At 46.5% G+C, this 17,715-nt stretch overlaps 1 protein-coding gene across 2 annotated transcripts in view; it reads left to right on the top strand.

Annotated features, from left to right (window-relative positions):
* GALNT13 (polypeptide N-acetylgalactosaminyltransferase 13) overlaps positions 1 to 17,715 on the top strand; it is a 141,641-nt gene that overhangs the window by 67,248 nt on the left and 56,678 nt on the right. For both annotated transcript variants that reach the window (XM_063341674.1, XM_063341675.1), the window contains exons 8-9: positions 8,009 to 8,126; positions 16,730 to 16,910. In XM_063341674.1, coding sequence (XP_063197744.1) covers positions 8,009 to 8,126; positions 16,730 to 16,910 — 299 coding nt within the window. The remainder of the gene's footprint in view (positions 1 to 8,008; positions 8,127 to 16,729; positions 16,911 to 17,715) is intronic.

Raw genomic sequence — 17,715 nt, 5'->3', positions numbered from 1 at the left:
ATGCTGCAAGGTAGTTATCAGAGCTGAGAAAACTCATTTGTGTCTTCTTTTCAACATTCAATAATTCAAAATACCATCCGCTCTTTAAGTTCCCCCTCTGTTTGTTTTCTGCAAATAGCCTCTTGACCTTGTGTTTACAGATGTTACTGTTTTTCATAATTTAAGGCAAATATTAGAGCATATTTCTGAAATACACATTTTTTGAACATTGAACCCGAGTATTTGCTTGTCACGATTTGCACTTAAAATGCACGCTTTTATTGCCCGAGAAAATAAAATTGATGACTCTGCACACTGAGTCAAAAATGATCGAAGAGTCTGTCCTGAATTCCTGTGATCGTTCCTGGCCTTTCATTTAATTGCTCAAACCACGGACTGTAACAAAAACCTCTAGAAAAACTTTACATGAAGCTGAAACAGAACAAATTGAATAAATTACTTGCAATGGGTTATTTGCTCAGCTCTAATAGCTTCTGTGGTCTTCACGAAAAGTTTAAAAAAAAAAAAAAAAAAAAGAAAAGCTTTCACAAGTGGATGTAATGGTTTCAAACCTGTCTGAGGGACATGATGAAGTGGAGAGAATTCCAGTCCTGCATAGCCCCGATTGTGCGCAACAGGCAGATAAAGGGAGAGCCAACTCACGGCCCCGCTTTGCGAAACCCTTCCAGGTAAGGCAGTGGATGGGCCAAGAAAAGCCTTTCAAAATCGCTTATGCCGCAAAATGGCCAAAAATCTCTCATTGTTTGTCCTTCAAAGGCTGGAGTCAGGGAAGGGCTGGATTTTTTAGATTTTGTTCTCAGGAAGAGCAGGGTCCCCAGGAGCCGGAGCAGATCCTGGCACTAGCAGAGGGAGGGCGAAGCTGGTCTTGAGTCAAGAGAACTGTCTCATCATCTACAGTATTATCCCTCAGCTGCGAAGTCTGACGGCAGCTATTTCATTAAAGCTGAGGTGTGTGTTAAGATTGGCAGAGTTAATTACGCTAACGAGCTGCCGAGCCTCACGCCGTGTCGCTCGCGGTGCTCCGTTTATCCCCTCTCGCCCGTGCCCGCTCAGTTCACAAAGACACGCAAAGCCCAGCTCCTATTTCCTTATCTTGAAACAGTAGTACTTAATCCCGATTCAGACATGTAATTGACTCTCAAAATTGTTAAAACAAAAAAAAGCGCTTTTATTTTTCCCCAATCTTCTCCCCCACCCCCTCTCCCCCACCCCCCCAGCTTTTAACTGGTGGTTGCCTGGGCTTTTTGGGGGTTCTGCTGGTGCGAGGGGCGTTAGCGAGCAGAGTGTAGGCGGAGGAGTCAGCGAGCCATGCCGAGTGCCACGTGCCCCGTAATTATCCCTTAGGCAAGCGCTTTAGAGCAAAGAGGTGGCTCCGAGGGTGTGGAATTGTGCTGGCTCAAAGCCAAAGTGTCAGCTTTTAGACATCTAGATGCCTTTTCCAACCACGTAATGGAGGCATTTCGGTCTCTTGGGTGTTGGAATATGGTGCTCCCGGTTTCATTCTCCCTTTTACCCGATGGGAGGGGAACCAGCGAAGCGAGCGAGCCGTGCTATAACGTGGTATACCCGGGTAGAGCAGCCTCCCCGTAGGAAACAACATTTAAGGAGTGATCAGCTGCTCTCGGTGCCAGCTGGAGTTCCCAAACGCTTACCCAACGTGGGGCAGCACATCAGTCCTCCGGTGTCGGAAACACAATCACAAATTCGGCAGCCAAGGAGGAAAAGTGTAATATTTTGGCTAAGTTAAGAATGGTTTTGGCAGCTGCTGCCACCTGAATATTCAAAATACGGGGTGGGGGGGGTGGGGGGGGGATAAACAAAAGCCTAACCCATACCAAAAAATCTAGAAATAAATTGGTGAGTTCATTTTTCTTTTTTTATTGCACGTCGCTTTCCTCATTCTGTAACGTTATTGCAGTCTCACGTAGATTGAATATGTCTTTATTCATATTCTTTCTTTGTAATCAACAGAACAGGCGTAGAATACAGACATCACATGTTTGTGTGCGTGTATGCCCAGCACAACCGCTGCACTCACATTTTGCTTTTTGCTACGTTAAAAATCCATGTCATTGATAGAAGTTCTACCCAAAATATTTACCTTCCGTAATAACGTTGGTAAATTCCTGCCTTTGCTTTTTAGATGTAAAATCATAACGCATATGGGTTTTTTAAATATTTTGTATACAATTTATTCTTTATGTATAATTTTTATTACCGTGTAAATGTCTGCATGGAAAAGACCGGGATAGCTTACTGGTAAGAGCTCGCTGGCGCTCTGAGCGGGGCCGGTTCGCCCCAGGGGAGGAAAAGGCGGGAGGTGCTGCGCTCTCAGCAGGGGGTACCCGAATCTCTAGTTCGTAGAGCTGAAACGCTGCGTGTTTGCTCGCCTGGGGAGTTAAAGCAACCCTTAAATTCCTAAGTTAGGTATTTGAGTCAAATATCCGCCTTTGTCGGAATCTCTCGATTTAGTGGGAAAAGGTTAATTAATTCAGTGACTCTGGTATTAAAAGCCCACAGCTAATTGTCATGCAGTAGAGCTGTGAAAGGGTTTTCCTACTGACAGCTATGAGAAAAGTTAGATTGTTTGTCATATTTTTAGCAAACAGCCCGCTGGGGATTCGTAGGTGCCTCTCGTGCTAATTGGCGATGCCTCGCCATGGACGGATGGGGTTCTGATCCCAGATCCGTACGTGGGTGCTATTCCTGCTCTTCACACCCCAGTCCCCACCACTTTGCCCATTATTTTCTTCTGCTGGTTCTTAAACCCCAGTCTGACGTCCCCTCTTGTTCTCCTTTTCTTCTTCCCTTACCTAGTTTTCTCTTGGGTCAGCGAACACCGTGATAGCGTCACGTTTCCCAGAGTAGCCTGAAATGGTAACTCTTCCCCAAAGAATCACAGGTTTTGCGAAGGGAGCAAAAGCCTTTCCAGATTGCCAGCGTTACCAGTTTAAAGGCGGTAGTTGAAGGTGGGCAGTGCTGGGGACAGAGTTCTCCTGGGCACCAGCCCCTTCTCCTCGTCCTGCGGGAAGAGAGGACAGGAGTCGGTGGTCATCAGATACTGGCATTTCTTGGTGTTTATTTTAAATGTAGTTATAACTTTTTTACACATACCGTGATCAGAAGCAAAAGTCACATCGGGGAGCTTTCGGTTCACAAGGTGCCTTTGCTCGGACCAAAACGGTCAAGTGAGAACTAGGGGGGGACATTGAGAAGAAATCCCTAAAGACAAGATTGTTCCTGGAGACAGAGCTGTTCAGGACAGATACTTCATTCTGGGAGGTTCCTTAGATCAGTTGAAACACATTTTTTCAGGTGGATTTGCAGAAATCAAATGTGAACTGTGGCTGCAAATGCTACCTGAGCCGTGGAGCTTGCAGGGGCTTCCAGGTGGTGCTTTAGGGGGTGTTCCTGAAGGTACAGCAGCCCCCAAGGACTCCTGTCGGTGGCTATATTCATATTTTCTTTCGTTTGAGTAGCAAAGGCTATTCAGTGCTGTTCTGATGCACCTCGGGATTTTTTCTTGTTTCTACATAGAGCAAATGCTGTAACTTCCACCAGAGTAACCTCCGGCTTTGTAAACTTTGTAAATGCGGAGACCTTGCCAAAATGTGTTATTTTAAGTGCGAAGCCCGTTTCTGTTCTGAGAGGGCTCTCTGGGAGCCAAGCCCGGATGGTTGCCCCATGCAGAGGTGGAGCTTAAAGCCAAAGCTCCTGCAGTGATCTGGGGGAGGTGGGTAGGTCTGGGAAGCAGGAAGAGAGTGAGCTCCGGGCACTGCAGTCCGTCCCCGGTGAGGTGAACGGTCACGGGTAGCGCCAGCTAGAGCCAGCGGTCTTCCAAACCCTTCCAATCTTCTTTTTCCACTGAAAAAGCCTTGCGCAATATTTGTACTTTGCAGAACATCCTTTGTCTTTAAGTGAACTCATTTCTCCTCCTGTGATTTTGCCGGTGGCAATAGAAGACTTGTCTGCACTCAGATCAGTTTACAAACATCTTGTCTTCTTACATCTACAGTATTAAAAACATAAAGCGTTTCTGAGCTGGGCATTTACAGTCTCTGCAGAGCACATTCCTGGGTATATTCCCGTACTTGCCCTTCTTTTTTTTTTTTTTTTTAAGCTGAAGACACTCCAAGCTAGTATTACAAATACTAAAAAAATATAATTTGTTCCAGAAAATCTTGTCTCAGGTATAGAGTAGTTATTGAGAGGAAAAATGCAAGATCAAATATCAGGAGCGCATTGTATTTATCTTCTTATTAAGTATTATTGTATTATCTTCTTATTATTGCCCATCCCTGGAGGGGTTCAAGGCCAGGTTGGCCGGGGCTTGGAGCAACCTGGGCTGGTGGGAGGTGTCCCTGCCCAGGGCAGGTGTGGCACCGGGTGGGCTTTAGTGTCCCTTCCCACCCAAAAAATTCCGTGATTCTGTGGCTGATTAAACTTAGAGTTGGCTACAGTGATTACTGCCTAGGCGCTGTACAGCAGTATTGGAAACTGGTGTAAAAACCTTATTCCAAGCTGTATAAGTAGCGGTCTTGTTCGTTAGCGACGTTGCCCTTGTGAGTGTTGGACCCCTTTGAGCAGGACGGGGCGGTTGGAGGGCACGGGGCGAGGTGACGTTACGTGGCTTTGGGGAGCTCACAGCCTGGGGGGACCTGGCCTGAGCATCCCCGGCCACCCGCGGGGCTGGGGACCCTCAGGAGCCACCCCGTCCCCGTCATGGCATGGGGCTGGGGGCTGGGTGGGGTGCAGCACACCCGGGGGTGCTAAGGTACCTTCGGGTCCTGCAGCTGCTCTCCTGGGAAGTCCACGGTGCAGGTACAGGAATGGGAATCCTGCTTGCTGCTAATAACTGCAGAAATAAGAAGCAGGCGTTATCTCCAAAATAAAATTAAAAGTGGGTTTGGATGATGATTGGGGTTAATCATAACACATTACTGTAGTTGTTAGTGTGGCTCCACGTAGGCAAAATGTAGCTAATAGGCACAAAGCTCAGAAAAACCCTGTAGGAACCCTTACTCTTTCTAATATTACTGTTTTCAGCAGTTTTTACGGTGAGAGCTCTGCAGATCTGTTTGTCTAACATTAAATTTACATAACAGAGAATAGTCCTGCCTGCTGCATTTCAGTTATTTGAGAATCCGTTAATTACATTTTACAGCATGAAACCCAGCGCTTCCAATTCCAGTTAGTGAGCTATTAGGGAAACACTGTTTGTTTTTCATAAACAGTTGCTGATGACATTTCCGAAGAGTGCGGATCTGTGCATGCAGTTCAGTTGCATCATTCAGCAATTGCTGAAGACTGAATCTGGGCAAAATGGGGAAATTTTGTACCGTTCAGGCAAAGAGTGTTTTCCTCCAGGGAAAGAGATGAAAGGGGAAGAAGGGGGGGAGGCGGGGGGTGAGGGTGTCTGTTGCAGACAGTGGAGTGGGGATGGTTTCAGTGGTCTGAAAGCAGCGGCGCTCCTGCCCTCAGGCGGGTTCGTGAGGGTGGGAGCCGAGTGAGGTGGGAGCAGAGCTTTCTTCATGCGGTGCTGGGCACGGGCCCATCCAAATGTCTGTGGGTTGCCGAGAGTCCTGTGGGAACCTGGCTGGTTGTCAGGAGGGGAGGAAGCCGAGCACTGACACAGCTCTTGGTACCGGTGTAAGTAGTTTTGCGTACACTTATAGAGTTTCTAGGTAATCAATAATAGAAATCTCCTTTAAATATAGTATTTTTGCATTGGCAATCATCTGGCACAAAAGCAGTTCAATTAAGGAAGGTTCCAGGGCCAGCCTTGTGTTGTGCCCCCGGCTCTAGATGGTATTTAGCTTTCGTGGTGCCGGTCAGACGGAGGGTCGCACCCCCCGCCGTCCCCATCTGCTGCCCTTGGTCCATGGCGGGCCAGCGCTGGTGTGCGGGGCAGGAGCCCAGCAAGGCTGAGGGCAGTAAACGGCTTGGAAACCGGGGGAGGTCTGGCCCTGTCCAAGTGACAGGCAGGTCATTAACTCAGCTTCCAGTGCTGAGGGCACAGGGAGAAAAATAGAAATGAAGCGTTGGTAGACACAGGGGCCAGTGTTACGTCATTGCTGAACAGTGGGTTTTCTTCTGGGAGTGATGATAGTCAGCTCTGGCAGGAGAGGAAATAATTGCACAGCGGGGAAATTACCTGGATTTGTGGAGTTGGAGAGCAAGGGAGGACTCCTTACAGCCAGGGCTGTGTCCGGTGCCGGCACGGGGACAATCCTGTGCAGCACGCCCCGTCCTGCGGGCCTGAGCCTCCGCGCCCCGGCTGTGCAACACCCGCACTGACCCGCGCTTAACGTAGGCTCTGCGTGCATTAGCTAATTAGTGTTGCACATAGGCCATACAAAAGCGACTCGGGGAAGGTTTGAGAAATGCTCAAGCGATGAGCAAGGTGGAGTCGGTCTCTTCTCTCTTATGAAGAAAGGCTGAGGGACGTGGGTCTTTTTAGTCTGGAAAAAAGGATGACTGAGGGGGGATCTTATCAATGCTTACAAATACTTAAAGGGTGGGTGTCAGGAGGATGGGGCCAGGCTCTTTTCGGTGGTGCCAGTGACAGGACAAGGGGTAACGGGCACAAACTTGACCATGGGAAGTTCCATCTCAACCTGAGGAGGAACTTCTTTACCCTGAGGGTGGCAGAGCCCTGGCACAGGCTGCCCAGAGAGGTGGTGGAGTCTCCGTCTCTGGAGACATTCAAACCCGCCTGGACGCGTTCCTGTGCCACCTGCTCTGGGTGACCCTGCTCTGGCAGGGGGTTGGACGGGATGATCTCCAGAGGTCCCTTCCAACCCTACCATTCTGTGATTCTGTGATCGCGCCAAAGTCTGCTGGTGGGAGGATGCATCTCCAGGGACCAGTTTGGGGTGAAACCCCCTTTATCTGGAGCCCCTCTGCTGGGAGGACAGGCTGAGAGAGCTGGGGGGGTTCAGCCTGGAGAAGAGAAGGCTCCGGGGAGACCTTCCAGCCCCTGCCAGGCCCTCAAGGGGCTCCAGGAAAGCTGGGGAGGGACTCTGGAGCAGGGAGGGGAGCCATGGGACGAGGGGGAAGGGTTTTACACTGACAGAGGGGAGACTGAGATGAGATGTGAGGCAGAAATTGTTTGCTGTGAGGGCGGTGAGCCCCTGGCCCAGGGTGCCCAGAGAAGCTGTGGCTGCCCCATCCCTGGAGGGGTTCAAGGCCAGGTTGGACGGGGCTTGGAGCAACCTGGGCTGGTGGGAGGTGTCCCTGCCCAGGGCAGGGGGTGGCACCGGGTGCTCTTGAAGGTCCCTTCCCACCCAAACCATTCTGTGATCTGGGCACTGGAGTTTGTGTGTGCTCACCGCTCACCTTGTAAGAGAGCCGGGGTTTGGTGGGAACGCATCGGGCTGGTAACTCCGAGCCATGGTCCTGTTGACTGGGGTGAGCATTCTTCATCGCACGTAGACTTTAAATGCTGAAAAAAACCCACAGAGCAGGTATTTCCAGGGAAATAGGACATCTTTACACAAAGAGAAGTTGCACTCTGACTGGATTTGCCTGTTGTAAGGATTTATAATCCTGTTAAGAGAGATTATGCCTGGTAATTTTATGCACATTTAGTCTCCCTCTAAGGCAAAGCTGAGGCATTAAACTCTCTTTGCTATGCATTTCAGATTGGATTTGCACTGCTGTTCTGGATGCAGAAGGCCAAAATTCCATCCACTTTACCATTACAATGCTCCCGAAATAATCTATGGAAATTTTGCGGGCCGGCCGCGGTGCTGCGGCTCCCCCTCGGGCAGCGCTCTCGTGGCCGGGGGAGCTCTGCCCGAGCGGCCAGCCCAGCCCTCTTGTTACTGCTCCTACCTTGTATTTAAGTTGCTGTACATAGAATATATTTATAGTCAAAATGTCTGAGGTAGTGAAATGTACTGTAGTGTCACTTAATAACTTCCACAGTGTCTTTCAAAAGGTATTTTTTCTTTTCTTTTCTTTTTCCTCTTTTTTTTTTTTTTTTCTTCTGTTTGTTTTCAACTAGGACCCCTACTATGGCTGGTGGCCTATTTTCTATTGACAGAAACTACTTTGAAGAGATAGGAACTTACGATGCAGGAATGGATATCTGGGGTGGCGAGAATCTTGAAATGTCTTTTAGGGTAATTGCCGTTTTCCTTCATTTTCTGTCGACAACCACAGTTGTGCTGTAACGGCCCCTGCGCCGCGGACGGGGCGCTTCTGCTTTAGCTGTCATGCAAGTCATGGCTTATTTAAATTCTCAAGATGTTTGGGGATGCCTCATTATAGTATTTTGTTCCTTTTTACTGCATGAAACATTTTATTACTGTTTGGAAATTTTTACACTTTCAAAATAATATATGTATATATTTTAGTAATGCATTTCTTTATAAAAGAAACGAGGCTTTCCGCCAGCTAGTGCAAATGCTAACTGACATAAATAAGATATAAATTTGTACAGTGTAAAAAAGAAATATTCAAATATATGTTTTAACAGAAATTTTTGAAAGTGTATGTCGTCATGAACTTGCAAGTTCTGGCTGGGATTTTTATTCTGTGTGAGAGCCGAGAGAGAAATGTCGCGTCCTGCAGAAAAGTGACTGTATTTCTGCTGGGGATAGGTACGTTGCCCACGACGAGAATAAAATCTCTTTGAGTGAAACGCGTTTAGTAATTGTCTTTTAGACATAAAGGAAAATTGAAAAATTGAGTCTTTGATAAGTAATTGTTAGAAAGGGTGTTGAAAATTACTTTGAACATCTCTGATGTATCACGATTTATGCATTTTAAATAAGCATGCAAAGTAAACGCTGGTGTACCTACCTAGTACCCGTAGCACAGCATGGGGGTTGCCGCCTTTCCTATTTTTCTTTGTCTTTTGCCTTCAGCCAGGGCTGGTAGACTGTTTTCTATCGACAGAAACTACTTTGAAGATTTTTTGTGAAGCAGGTATCTCTAGAGAAGATCAACTGAGAATTTGAAAGCATTTTCAGGCCATTTTCTATAAACTATAATTGTTCGCTTTCCAGTAAAGCAGAAGGGTAGAGTTACTTCTTCTGAGCGTTGATGTTTTAAATCAGTGGGTTTTAACATTTGCTGGTGTATAGACCCCTAAAAATATTCCTTGGATGTATATAGGCCCCTGTATAAGAGCTTATTTTTAACTGAAGTCTGTTAGTAGGCTTGTTTTTCACGTCTTTGGAAGCGATCCCTGGAGCAGAGAGTGGCCAGCACTGCTTGAAAGCATTGAACGTGGGCCCCTCGTGGAGCAAACCTGCCTATTACTGCTGCTCGTGTTTCGCCGCGGATCAGAGCGTGTGATTTCTGGGGAGCAAAGCTCACCTCCTGCACTGAAATTTGAAGGCCAGAATTGCTGATGTGCATTAAACCCTGCCGGAGGGAGCCTGGAAGCCGCTTGGGATTGCTGGCCTTTGTTGTCACTTACAGAAAACCTTTCCCAGGATCAATTTTGGGTCATTTCTATGGAAAGGTCCCATTCGGGAAGAGTCTAAAATATGTAACTCTCCTTTTGGAAGAACACTGGTTTGCATCATAAAAATGGTAATCCCTGAAAACCCAACTCTAGTAACGGCAACTTTTGTCAAGAGTCCGTATTGGAGAATACATGGAAGTTGATTCTCCCTGGGCTCCTTTTGGCAGTGGCTATTTTTCTTAACAAAGATACAAATATTGATCGTTTTTCTGTCAGGCCTTGTAAGTGCAACAGAATAAAATAATTTATGATGCCGTGGCCTTTTTCAGCTCCCCGGCACAACAGATTCATTTTGGCAGAAAGCATTTGATCCGCTGAGAGCAGCACGTGAGCGTGCGTCCAGCTTCCAGCATACGCTAAGGAAACCCCTAACTAGGATATTCATGCAGACTCTTGCTCGAGTAATGCTAAAATATTTCGAAAGCCTTTCCTGAGAAGTTTAGCAATTTGCTGGTGATTTTTTGTCTTCATCATGTGCCGTTCTGCTCTGTCTCTCAGCAGCTGCCGGGGAAACTCCTCGGGGCTCATCTGGGGAGGATGTGGGGTTTGTGGTCCCGTGTAGTGCAGGATGAGCTGGTACCTCTGCTTTTGGGCAGTTTCTCTGGTTCTGCTTCCTGGCCACTTCTAGAATTTATATTTTATATATATATATATAAAAAAAAAAATATATATATACATATATATATATATATATAGGAGGGTTTGTTTTTCTTCTTTTTTTCTTCCCTAAATAATCATTCCTTCAGTCCCATTTCAAATTGGACTTGAATTTCTATTCAGTGCTCGTGTGAGTAAGCCAGCGATGGGCTTGACTTGTATAAATTTTGTGAGAATACCATCTTGAGATCTTCATTTCAGCTTTAAATTGAAAATCTCATTCCAAAATATATGGCAAGACGAAGACCAACAGTAGCCGTGCTCTCCGCAGAAAGCCCTGGTGATAAAGGCACGGGCTTATTCTTATTTTACTCATTATTCTTATTTTACTCCTTAGGGCTGAGATGGGGGGAGCAAGGAGAGGATGCGCACGGGTTTTCTGATGAACTCTTTGGGCATCATTTTACAGAACATTATTTTATGTCTTTGGAAGATTTTCCCGCTTAAACTTCAAGAAACATTACCAGCCTGGAAAGCTGCACCAGCCTAACACGGGGCCATGGTGTCAAGAACAGAAATAAAAAGATGTGCTCCCAGTGCCGGAGGTCAGCGTGGAAATGCCAGGCAGCCGCGCCAGGCTGTTTCTCGGTATTTAGAGCCTTCGTCTGTAAAGAAAACCAACCAAATAATCAAGTACATCAAGTACGGCCAGATCGATAAAATGCCAAGGTGTCTGCATTTAAAAACCCATCTGATGTAAAGCATCTGCAGAAAATTGGTAGCAAAGAGTGCCAAGGGGCTGGGGGGGGTCCTGCAGCAGCCGCGCTGCAAACCTGCAGTTATCCGGCAGCTTTCTGGAATATCTCATCGCAGTCAGGCAAGCGCTGAGACTAAATCTTGTTTTGGAAAATTACTATAATAGGAGCCAGAGGGAGCTTTCTAGAGCTCTTGTTAGAATTTTGTCATCAAATGGGAGGGGGTTGGTTTTGGTGTTGGTCTGCTATTCAGAAAACAAACCCCAAAATCCCTGTTTTGCTAATCCCTGCATCCTCGAAAAATTTTCTAAAGTGCCTTTTCTGGCTGATGTCTGCGACCGTCCCGTCTGCAGCCAGCGACGGTGGTGGCGTTGTCCCTACGGTGACCATGACAAGGGTTCGCAGTGGGCTTGGTCTCGGGGGGCAGGTGGCCATGTCTGGGCTGGACGCGGTGCCGGTGTCCCCCAGCATCGCCGCGTCCCGCATGGCCCCGGGCAGCAGGGTCCGACGGCAGGCGGTGGCCGTCCGTCTGTCCTTCCCATCAAACAGCACACGGTAGCGTGGCGAGGGCTGTGGCTCTGTGCAGTTCCCTTATTTCTGGGTAAATCGATACTTCTTCATCTTTCAGCTGTGCCGCTGCTCGTTGCCGAGCGGTCTTTAATGATGCCTTTTGGAGGATCTCTTTTAATAACGGCAGTTGGGGAAAAAAAAAAACCCAAATCCTGGCAGGAATCTCTTACAGCTGTAAGAGTCTACTTTAGTAAATGAAAATCTCATCTAATCTTAAATATTCACCATATTTTTATGTATAGAATTCCTTAAACATTTTAAATTTTCAGTTACATTCTCTTAAGTGTTTTTTCCCCAATCAGAGAATGCCCTGAAAGCCTGATAGTCAGAAAGGAGCTCATATGGCTTCAGAAAGGGTATTAAAAATAACCTGTCCATCAGGGGGGAAAAAAAAAAAAAAAAGATTATTGTTTAGAATAATCCAAATAGGCCAAAGCAAGGCTAGAGAAAGCAAATGCCTGTTCGAACAGGAGTAAGATGCTGTTTACTTTTGGTTTTCTGGCAGCTGTTGGAAGTGCAGAGGAGGGTATGCAGGTGTTCCCATGGGCTCTGCTCCCAAGGAACAGGCCATGGGACAAGAGCAAACGGCCTCAAGTTGCTCCAGGGGAGGTTTAGGATGGATATTAGGAAAGATTTCATCACCGAAAGGGCTGTCAAGCATTGGGAGAGGCTGCCCAGGTGGAGTCGCCATCCCTGGAGGTGTTCAAAAGCCGGGCAGACGTGGTGCTGAGGGACGTGGGGTGGTGGGGGTTTGGGCAGCGTTGGGTCGATGGTTGGACTCGATGATCTGAAAGGTCCCTTCCGACCAACGATTCTATGTGTATTTCCTAAGCAGTGTGATATATTGATACGTTGTTCTCCATCTCTGAAATTTGTTTTTACTGTTGTAGGAAGTGTTATAGTAAGGATATAAAAGTGATACAGCAAGGACGTTTAATTCACTTGTAACTTGGCGTAGTGTCCCATCAATAGAAATACTCATATTATAGCAGGTGCAAATGGATCCCCATTGCGCAGACCCGCACAGGGGGGCAGAAGGGGCTGTCCCAAACCCCGTCCCCTGCCGTGTCCCGTCCCTGGCAATGGCTGCTGGACCAGGAGGAGCATCCCGACGCTGGCTGTGCTCCTGAAGTACAGGCTGAGGAGGCTGGGTGCTATGGGTGGTGCTTTCCCAGATCTGCGCAATGGGTTGTTCATAGCAGTTTTTCAGCCTGACTCTATGTGAGGTCTCAACTTTCAGCGGCAAAATTCTAGGTGTGAGCAGAGAGCATTTAAGCAGACAGTTTTTAGCAGGAGCCTTGACCTGGGTGGCTGGAAGAGCAGCGCGGTGCCATCGTGGGCATCGCAGTGTGCACCTCCTGGCGAGGCTGGGACGGGTGTGTGCCTGACAGAGTATTCTCAGAAGTGCACCGTGATGCTGAAATTAACTTTGCGTGCTGGCGAGTGGAATGCGGGGTATAGAAATCCCTAATCACCTGGCAAACAGATTGAAAATCTGTCTTTCTGCTTTTCAATATTCCTTATCTGTTTGGCTATATTGACTAATTTTAGGAGCACAGCTTGCTCGTGAATTGTACTCAAAATATGTTTGTGTGCTTACATTTAAAGCATACAACATTTTTGCCTTTCTTTGGACTGCATTAATTTTTCTGTAAGTCAGGATTCTTATGTTTCTGTAGGGAAAATATTCAAGAAACGCTGGTTCCGTTGATTTCATTGTAGAGATTTTTTTGGTATTAGAGTTTCCAGGATTTTTTCCCCTTACTTATCACTGCATAGCAGCCTTTAATGCATTTAACATAACCGTGCTTACGTTTTAACTTACTTTCTGACTGCAATAATCGTTGGGGATTTTTTTTTTACCATAGCTTTGATCTGTGCATACACGTGAGAGATGTTTAATCTAACACCATCGTCAATAAACGCACATGTACCGAAAGAACCCCTTTAGGTAAAGAAATATTTTTTTAAAATGAAGTAAGTAGAATTATTAACATGTAAAGCATTTGCTTTTGATGTTTTTTTTCTCTGTAACCTGAGATTTTAGTTTTATTTTGCTCTTAACTTTAAAAAGTGACATCAACTCGGTGTTCAAAAATGACAGAAGAGAAGAAATGCTGACAGTGGGCTGCGCAGAGATCAGCTGGAGTTTAATGCACTCGTTCTATGCAATAATAGGAATGGTTTTAAAACGTCTGTGAAATCAAAGGTAGTTCTAAATAATTAATGCCTATATTTAAAAAGGGATATGCTTTTTTGTGCAAATACTACAAGCCTTAGTTTTAATTCCATGGCGTGCACTGTCCCTACCACAAATTTTGAAGGAATTAATATTTGTAAGCAAAAAGATAAATAGGAAGTGGGTTAGTCTCACATGGGCTTATTAGAAGCCAAATTACCACCTGCTGGCTCTGACAGCTCATTTTCCAGACCAAGGGAATGTGGCGGGTCTGCGGGGTCTGTTCTTCCTGAAAGACCTTGGTAAGCGGCACTCTGGGCATGAGCTGAGTCGGGAGAGGGTGGAGATAAATAAGAACTGGTGGGTGGGCAGATGAAGGATGAGGTGTCGGGCACAGGTCACCGATAGAGTTTCTTAACGGCAGAGGTGCAGCTGGAATGGTTCATTATTGCTACGTAGCTTTTCACAAAAAGCAGGGAATAAACGGGCGGAACGTGCTGGGTTGGCAGGTGCAGAGGGGGAGTCGATGTGTGGTTGAAGTACCACGGCTGGAAGAATATCTGGGTTTGGGGAGTTCATTCAGGTGGAGGGAGAAGGGTTAAACTTCAGAGGAGAAGGGGAGGAAGACACCTTGAGCCTTAAAAATTGTGATGTGCCAATAACTGGCTTATGAATATTTCAGTGTGAACTTTAGAGTTAATTTGGGGTTTTTTTAAAAGGAGATACATCAGTCTTGTACCAGAATACACTCCGTTTGTGGTTCTTTTTCTGGGAAGAGAGAACCGAGATGACCAGAAGGACTGTAGTAAAGCAATAATTCATAAAATCATCGCCATGGTTAGAAAAACCTAGGCATGTTGGAGGAAAGATGCCATTCATTGGCAATATCTGATTCCCAAGCTACGGGATCAAATAAGTTGTTTCCCTGGAGGTTTTTCTGGATTAAAAAATGTAACGAATGTTAAGATGAAAAGGACTGCAATAAGTTTCTGTCCAAAATTTTTGGAGTAGGACATGGCGCAGCCACCGGTGTCGGTATAAGGGGCTGGCAGGTACCGAATACCTGAATTGAGGTGGTGAGTGTCCACACGCAGCTCTTCAACAGCAAAGGATCCTCAGGGACAATTCCGGTGTTCACCGTAGGTGCAATGAAGAGTGATCAAATGTATTACCATAGTGTGTCTTATCTATATGGTGAACAGATCTCCAGAATCCCACAATCCTGAACCATCACGTGAACTTCTGGAGAACGGTCATTTTGCCAGGGAACACCCAGGAAGGTTGGGTTGCTTTTTTTAGTAGTACTGAAAAGATAGAAGTCCTTCTCTTCGGACCAGAGCGCAGGTTCATCTGCATGCCTGTGACAACCGTAGTACATAGCAGATTGTACCGCGAGCAGCCAAAAACGTGCTTTAAGAAACGTACAGGAACGCATATTTTAAAAAATTGGTAGTGTGGGAGGAATTTCCTGCCAGGAGAGCTGTCGGAGGGGGAGACGCAGGACCAGCCTTTGGGGGGTGTGTGTGATGCTGGTCCCCTTCGGTAGAGACCGTGGGTTAAAGCGCACCTGAAATTGTGTGTGCACGTTACTGTCCCGTCCAGGCCCCGCGTGGACACGTGGGTGGTGTGTACTGTGGTCCTGCTCCCGCTCCCTTCCCCGGCATCCAGCAGCTGGAAGTTTCACCTCAGCTGACTCGTTGTCACCGAGCTGCGAAACGCCAAATGTTAAACGCAAGAATATTTTGATGTTGTCGTTGCCTGTCCCAACAGGGTACACATCCCTTAGCATACTAATGAAATTACATAAAAGGGTTTAGCCCTAATTAAATAAAATCTACATTAAGTTGCTATGGTAACTTATGTCTGTGTGGAGGAGCTCTTACCGCAAGCCTGTACCAGCATTCCTATTTAAAACACCCAGCGGTTCTTAAACTCTGTGTTTTATTACCAGGAGGTATTGTAAATTCCAGGCTGCTTTGGAGGAGGGTAAAGCAAAGGGTGGGACGAGCCCAGGTAAGGACGTGGGCAGCGGGCGATGCCTTTGCTGATGCCAGAAATGTCCGTGAGCCTCAGTGGAGGGGGAGTCCCAAGGAATCGGTGGCGTCTGGCAGAACAGCGAGGCTCTGTGGCGCTGTAAGCGTCCCATGGGACCCGGTACTTGCTCCTTTGCTCACCTGCCTGCGTTCTGCCTCCGGTTCTGCAGACCTGGACCTTCGGCCTCCTGTGGTTTCTCCTCTAGTTCTTCTCAGAGCCTAGAAAGATGGGGGATTGCAGAAGAGCGGTTAATACACAAGCTGATGTAGATCACACTAAGAGTCTAGTGATCCGACAGAAAAATATCTTACTTCGTTTAACAACAAAGTATTAAAGTCCAGGATTATATGATTTTTATTTTTTTTTTATTCTTGAGCAGTCGTGTTGAAGGCACCGAGCTTGCTCAGAGCGTAGATTTTGGCTCCAGTGGTGGAAAGGGACAGTTTGCATCTAGGAGGAGATCATCAAATTCTTTTCTTTGTCTGTAATTTTTTTTTTTTTGAGTTGATCATGGTACTCACCAGCACATGAACCTGGGAACATAAGTTTTGCATTGTGTTTCACTTGTGCGATGTCCAGAGCACCTGTGCTTGCTGCTTTCTGCTGCTGCCTGTGAGATTAACCAAGGTCTGCTGTGCCTTTGCTCAGGAGGGTCATGAGCATTATTCTGCTTTGAAAAATAAATATGTATATATATTTTTGTATATATATAAAAGTAAAAGTTTCGTCATATTTCTTTAAACATTTTCAAATCCTGGAAAATAGGATTTGACCCAAATAGAGAGCTGACATGCGTACCCTGCACTTAACCTGCCAGAGCGTCACCCCTTTCGGGCAGGTGGTTCGCGTGTGTCCGTGCTGCAAGGACACGGCCCCAGCTGAGCCGTTCACACAAGCTTTCAGGCTGCAGTTCAAGTCCGTGCACTTTCAGTACTATCAAGACTTGTGCCCCGGCTGTTTCCCTTAAATTTTTGCTTGAAATTCCCTGTTGAATTGTGGCCCGGGGGAATAAATCGGGGGATAGCTGCTACCCTGTCTGTCAGAGACCCTCCTGCTGTGAACTCGGCGTGGTTTGTATTTGTCATAGCCGACATTTTCTGCGCATTTTAATTCCAGATCTGGCAGTGCGGCGGCTCCCTTGAGATTGTCACCTGCTCGCACGTTGGCCACGTTTTCCGAAAGGCAACACCTTACACCTTCCCTGGGGGCACGGGACACGTCATCAACAAGAACAACAGGAGGCTGGCAGAGGTCTGGATGGATGAGTTTAAGGACTTCTTCTACATAATATCCCCAGGTAAGAAACTTTTGCTGATCGTATTATGATGTGTAAAGCTGTCCGAAAAAAGGGAAGTCTAAATGTAAGGTACATGTAGGTAAGAGTAGATACGTGTGCTTGTATGTGTACTAAAAGTTGAGACATAACAGCACAGCGCTTTCAAAATTCAAGGGAATGTCCTTCCCGTGTGTCACGACTTTCTATATTCTGTTCCTAAGGGAAAAAATATTAGTTAAGGCTCCTCCTTTACGGAAGATCATAAGGGTTTTTTTCAGAACGTGATTCTCCTCATGTTAGTTTGCAACCAAGTAGGAAAGCTCATTGACCCGTTTTGGGTAAGAAATGCAGAATTTGGCCAGATTTTCCTTACGAGCCCTGAAGGTCCCTTCAGGAGCGTCAGTGGGGGGGCAGCAGAGGTGCTCGGGGTCACTGCGGGGACATTTGGAGCCCTTCGGAGCACAGGACTCAGTGCCATGAAGTGTCCTCACCATGTCCTGCTGTCCCACCACGGCCAGGTATCAGTCCTTAAGAGAAACATTCTCTTTTAATCATACAGATTTCTCTTCCTTTTCATTGGCGATTTTCACTTATATTTCAGTATAGCGCACACGGCCCATACAGTTACGTACAGCATGATCACATATATCACACACAAGTAGGTGAGATAAGAACCAGATTCCTATTTGGTCGTAGAGCAGTTGTTAAGGGTTACACTGTGGGTACATGTTTTGATGAAATAACCTGATGTTGTTATATTAAAGCTGGGGATGTTGTTATCTAAAGATAATTATGGCCTCCCTATGAGTGCGCTTAATGGAGCACG

This window comes from Chroicocephalus ridibundus, chromosome 7, assembly GCF_963924245.1.
Source record: "Chroicocephalus ridibundus chromosome 7, bChrRid1.1, whole genome shotgun sequence".
Classification (NCBI taxonomy): Eukaryota; Metazoa; Chordata; class Aves; order Charadriiformes; family Laridae; genus Chroicocephalus; species Chroicocephalus ridibundus.
The sequence above is the reverse complement of the archived record's forward strand: the minus strand, read 5'-3'. Positions and strand labels throughout refer to the sequence as shown.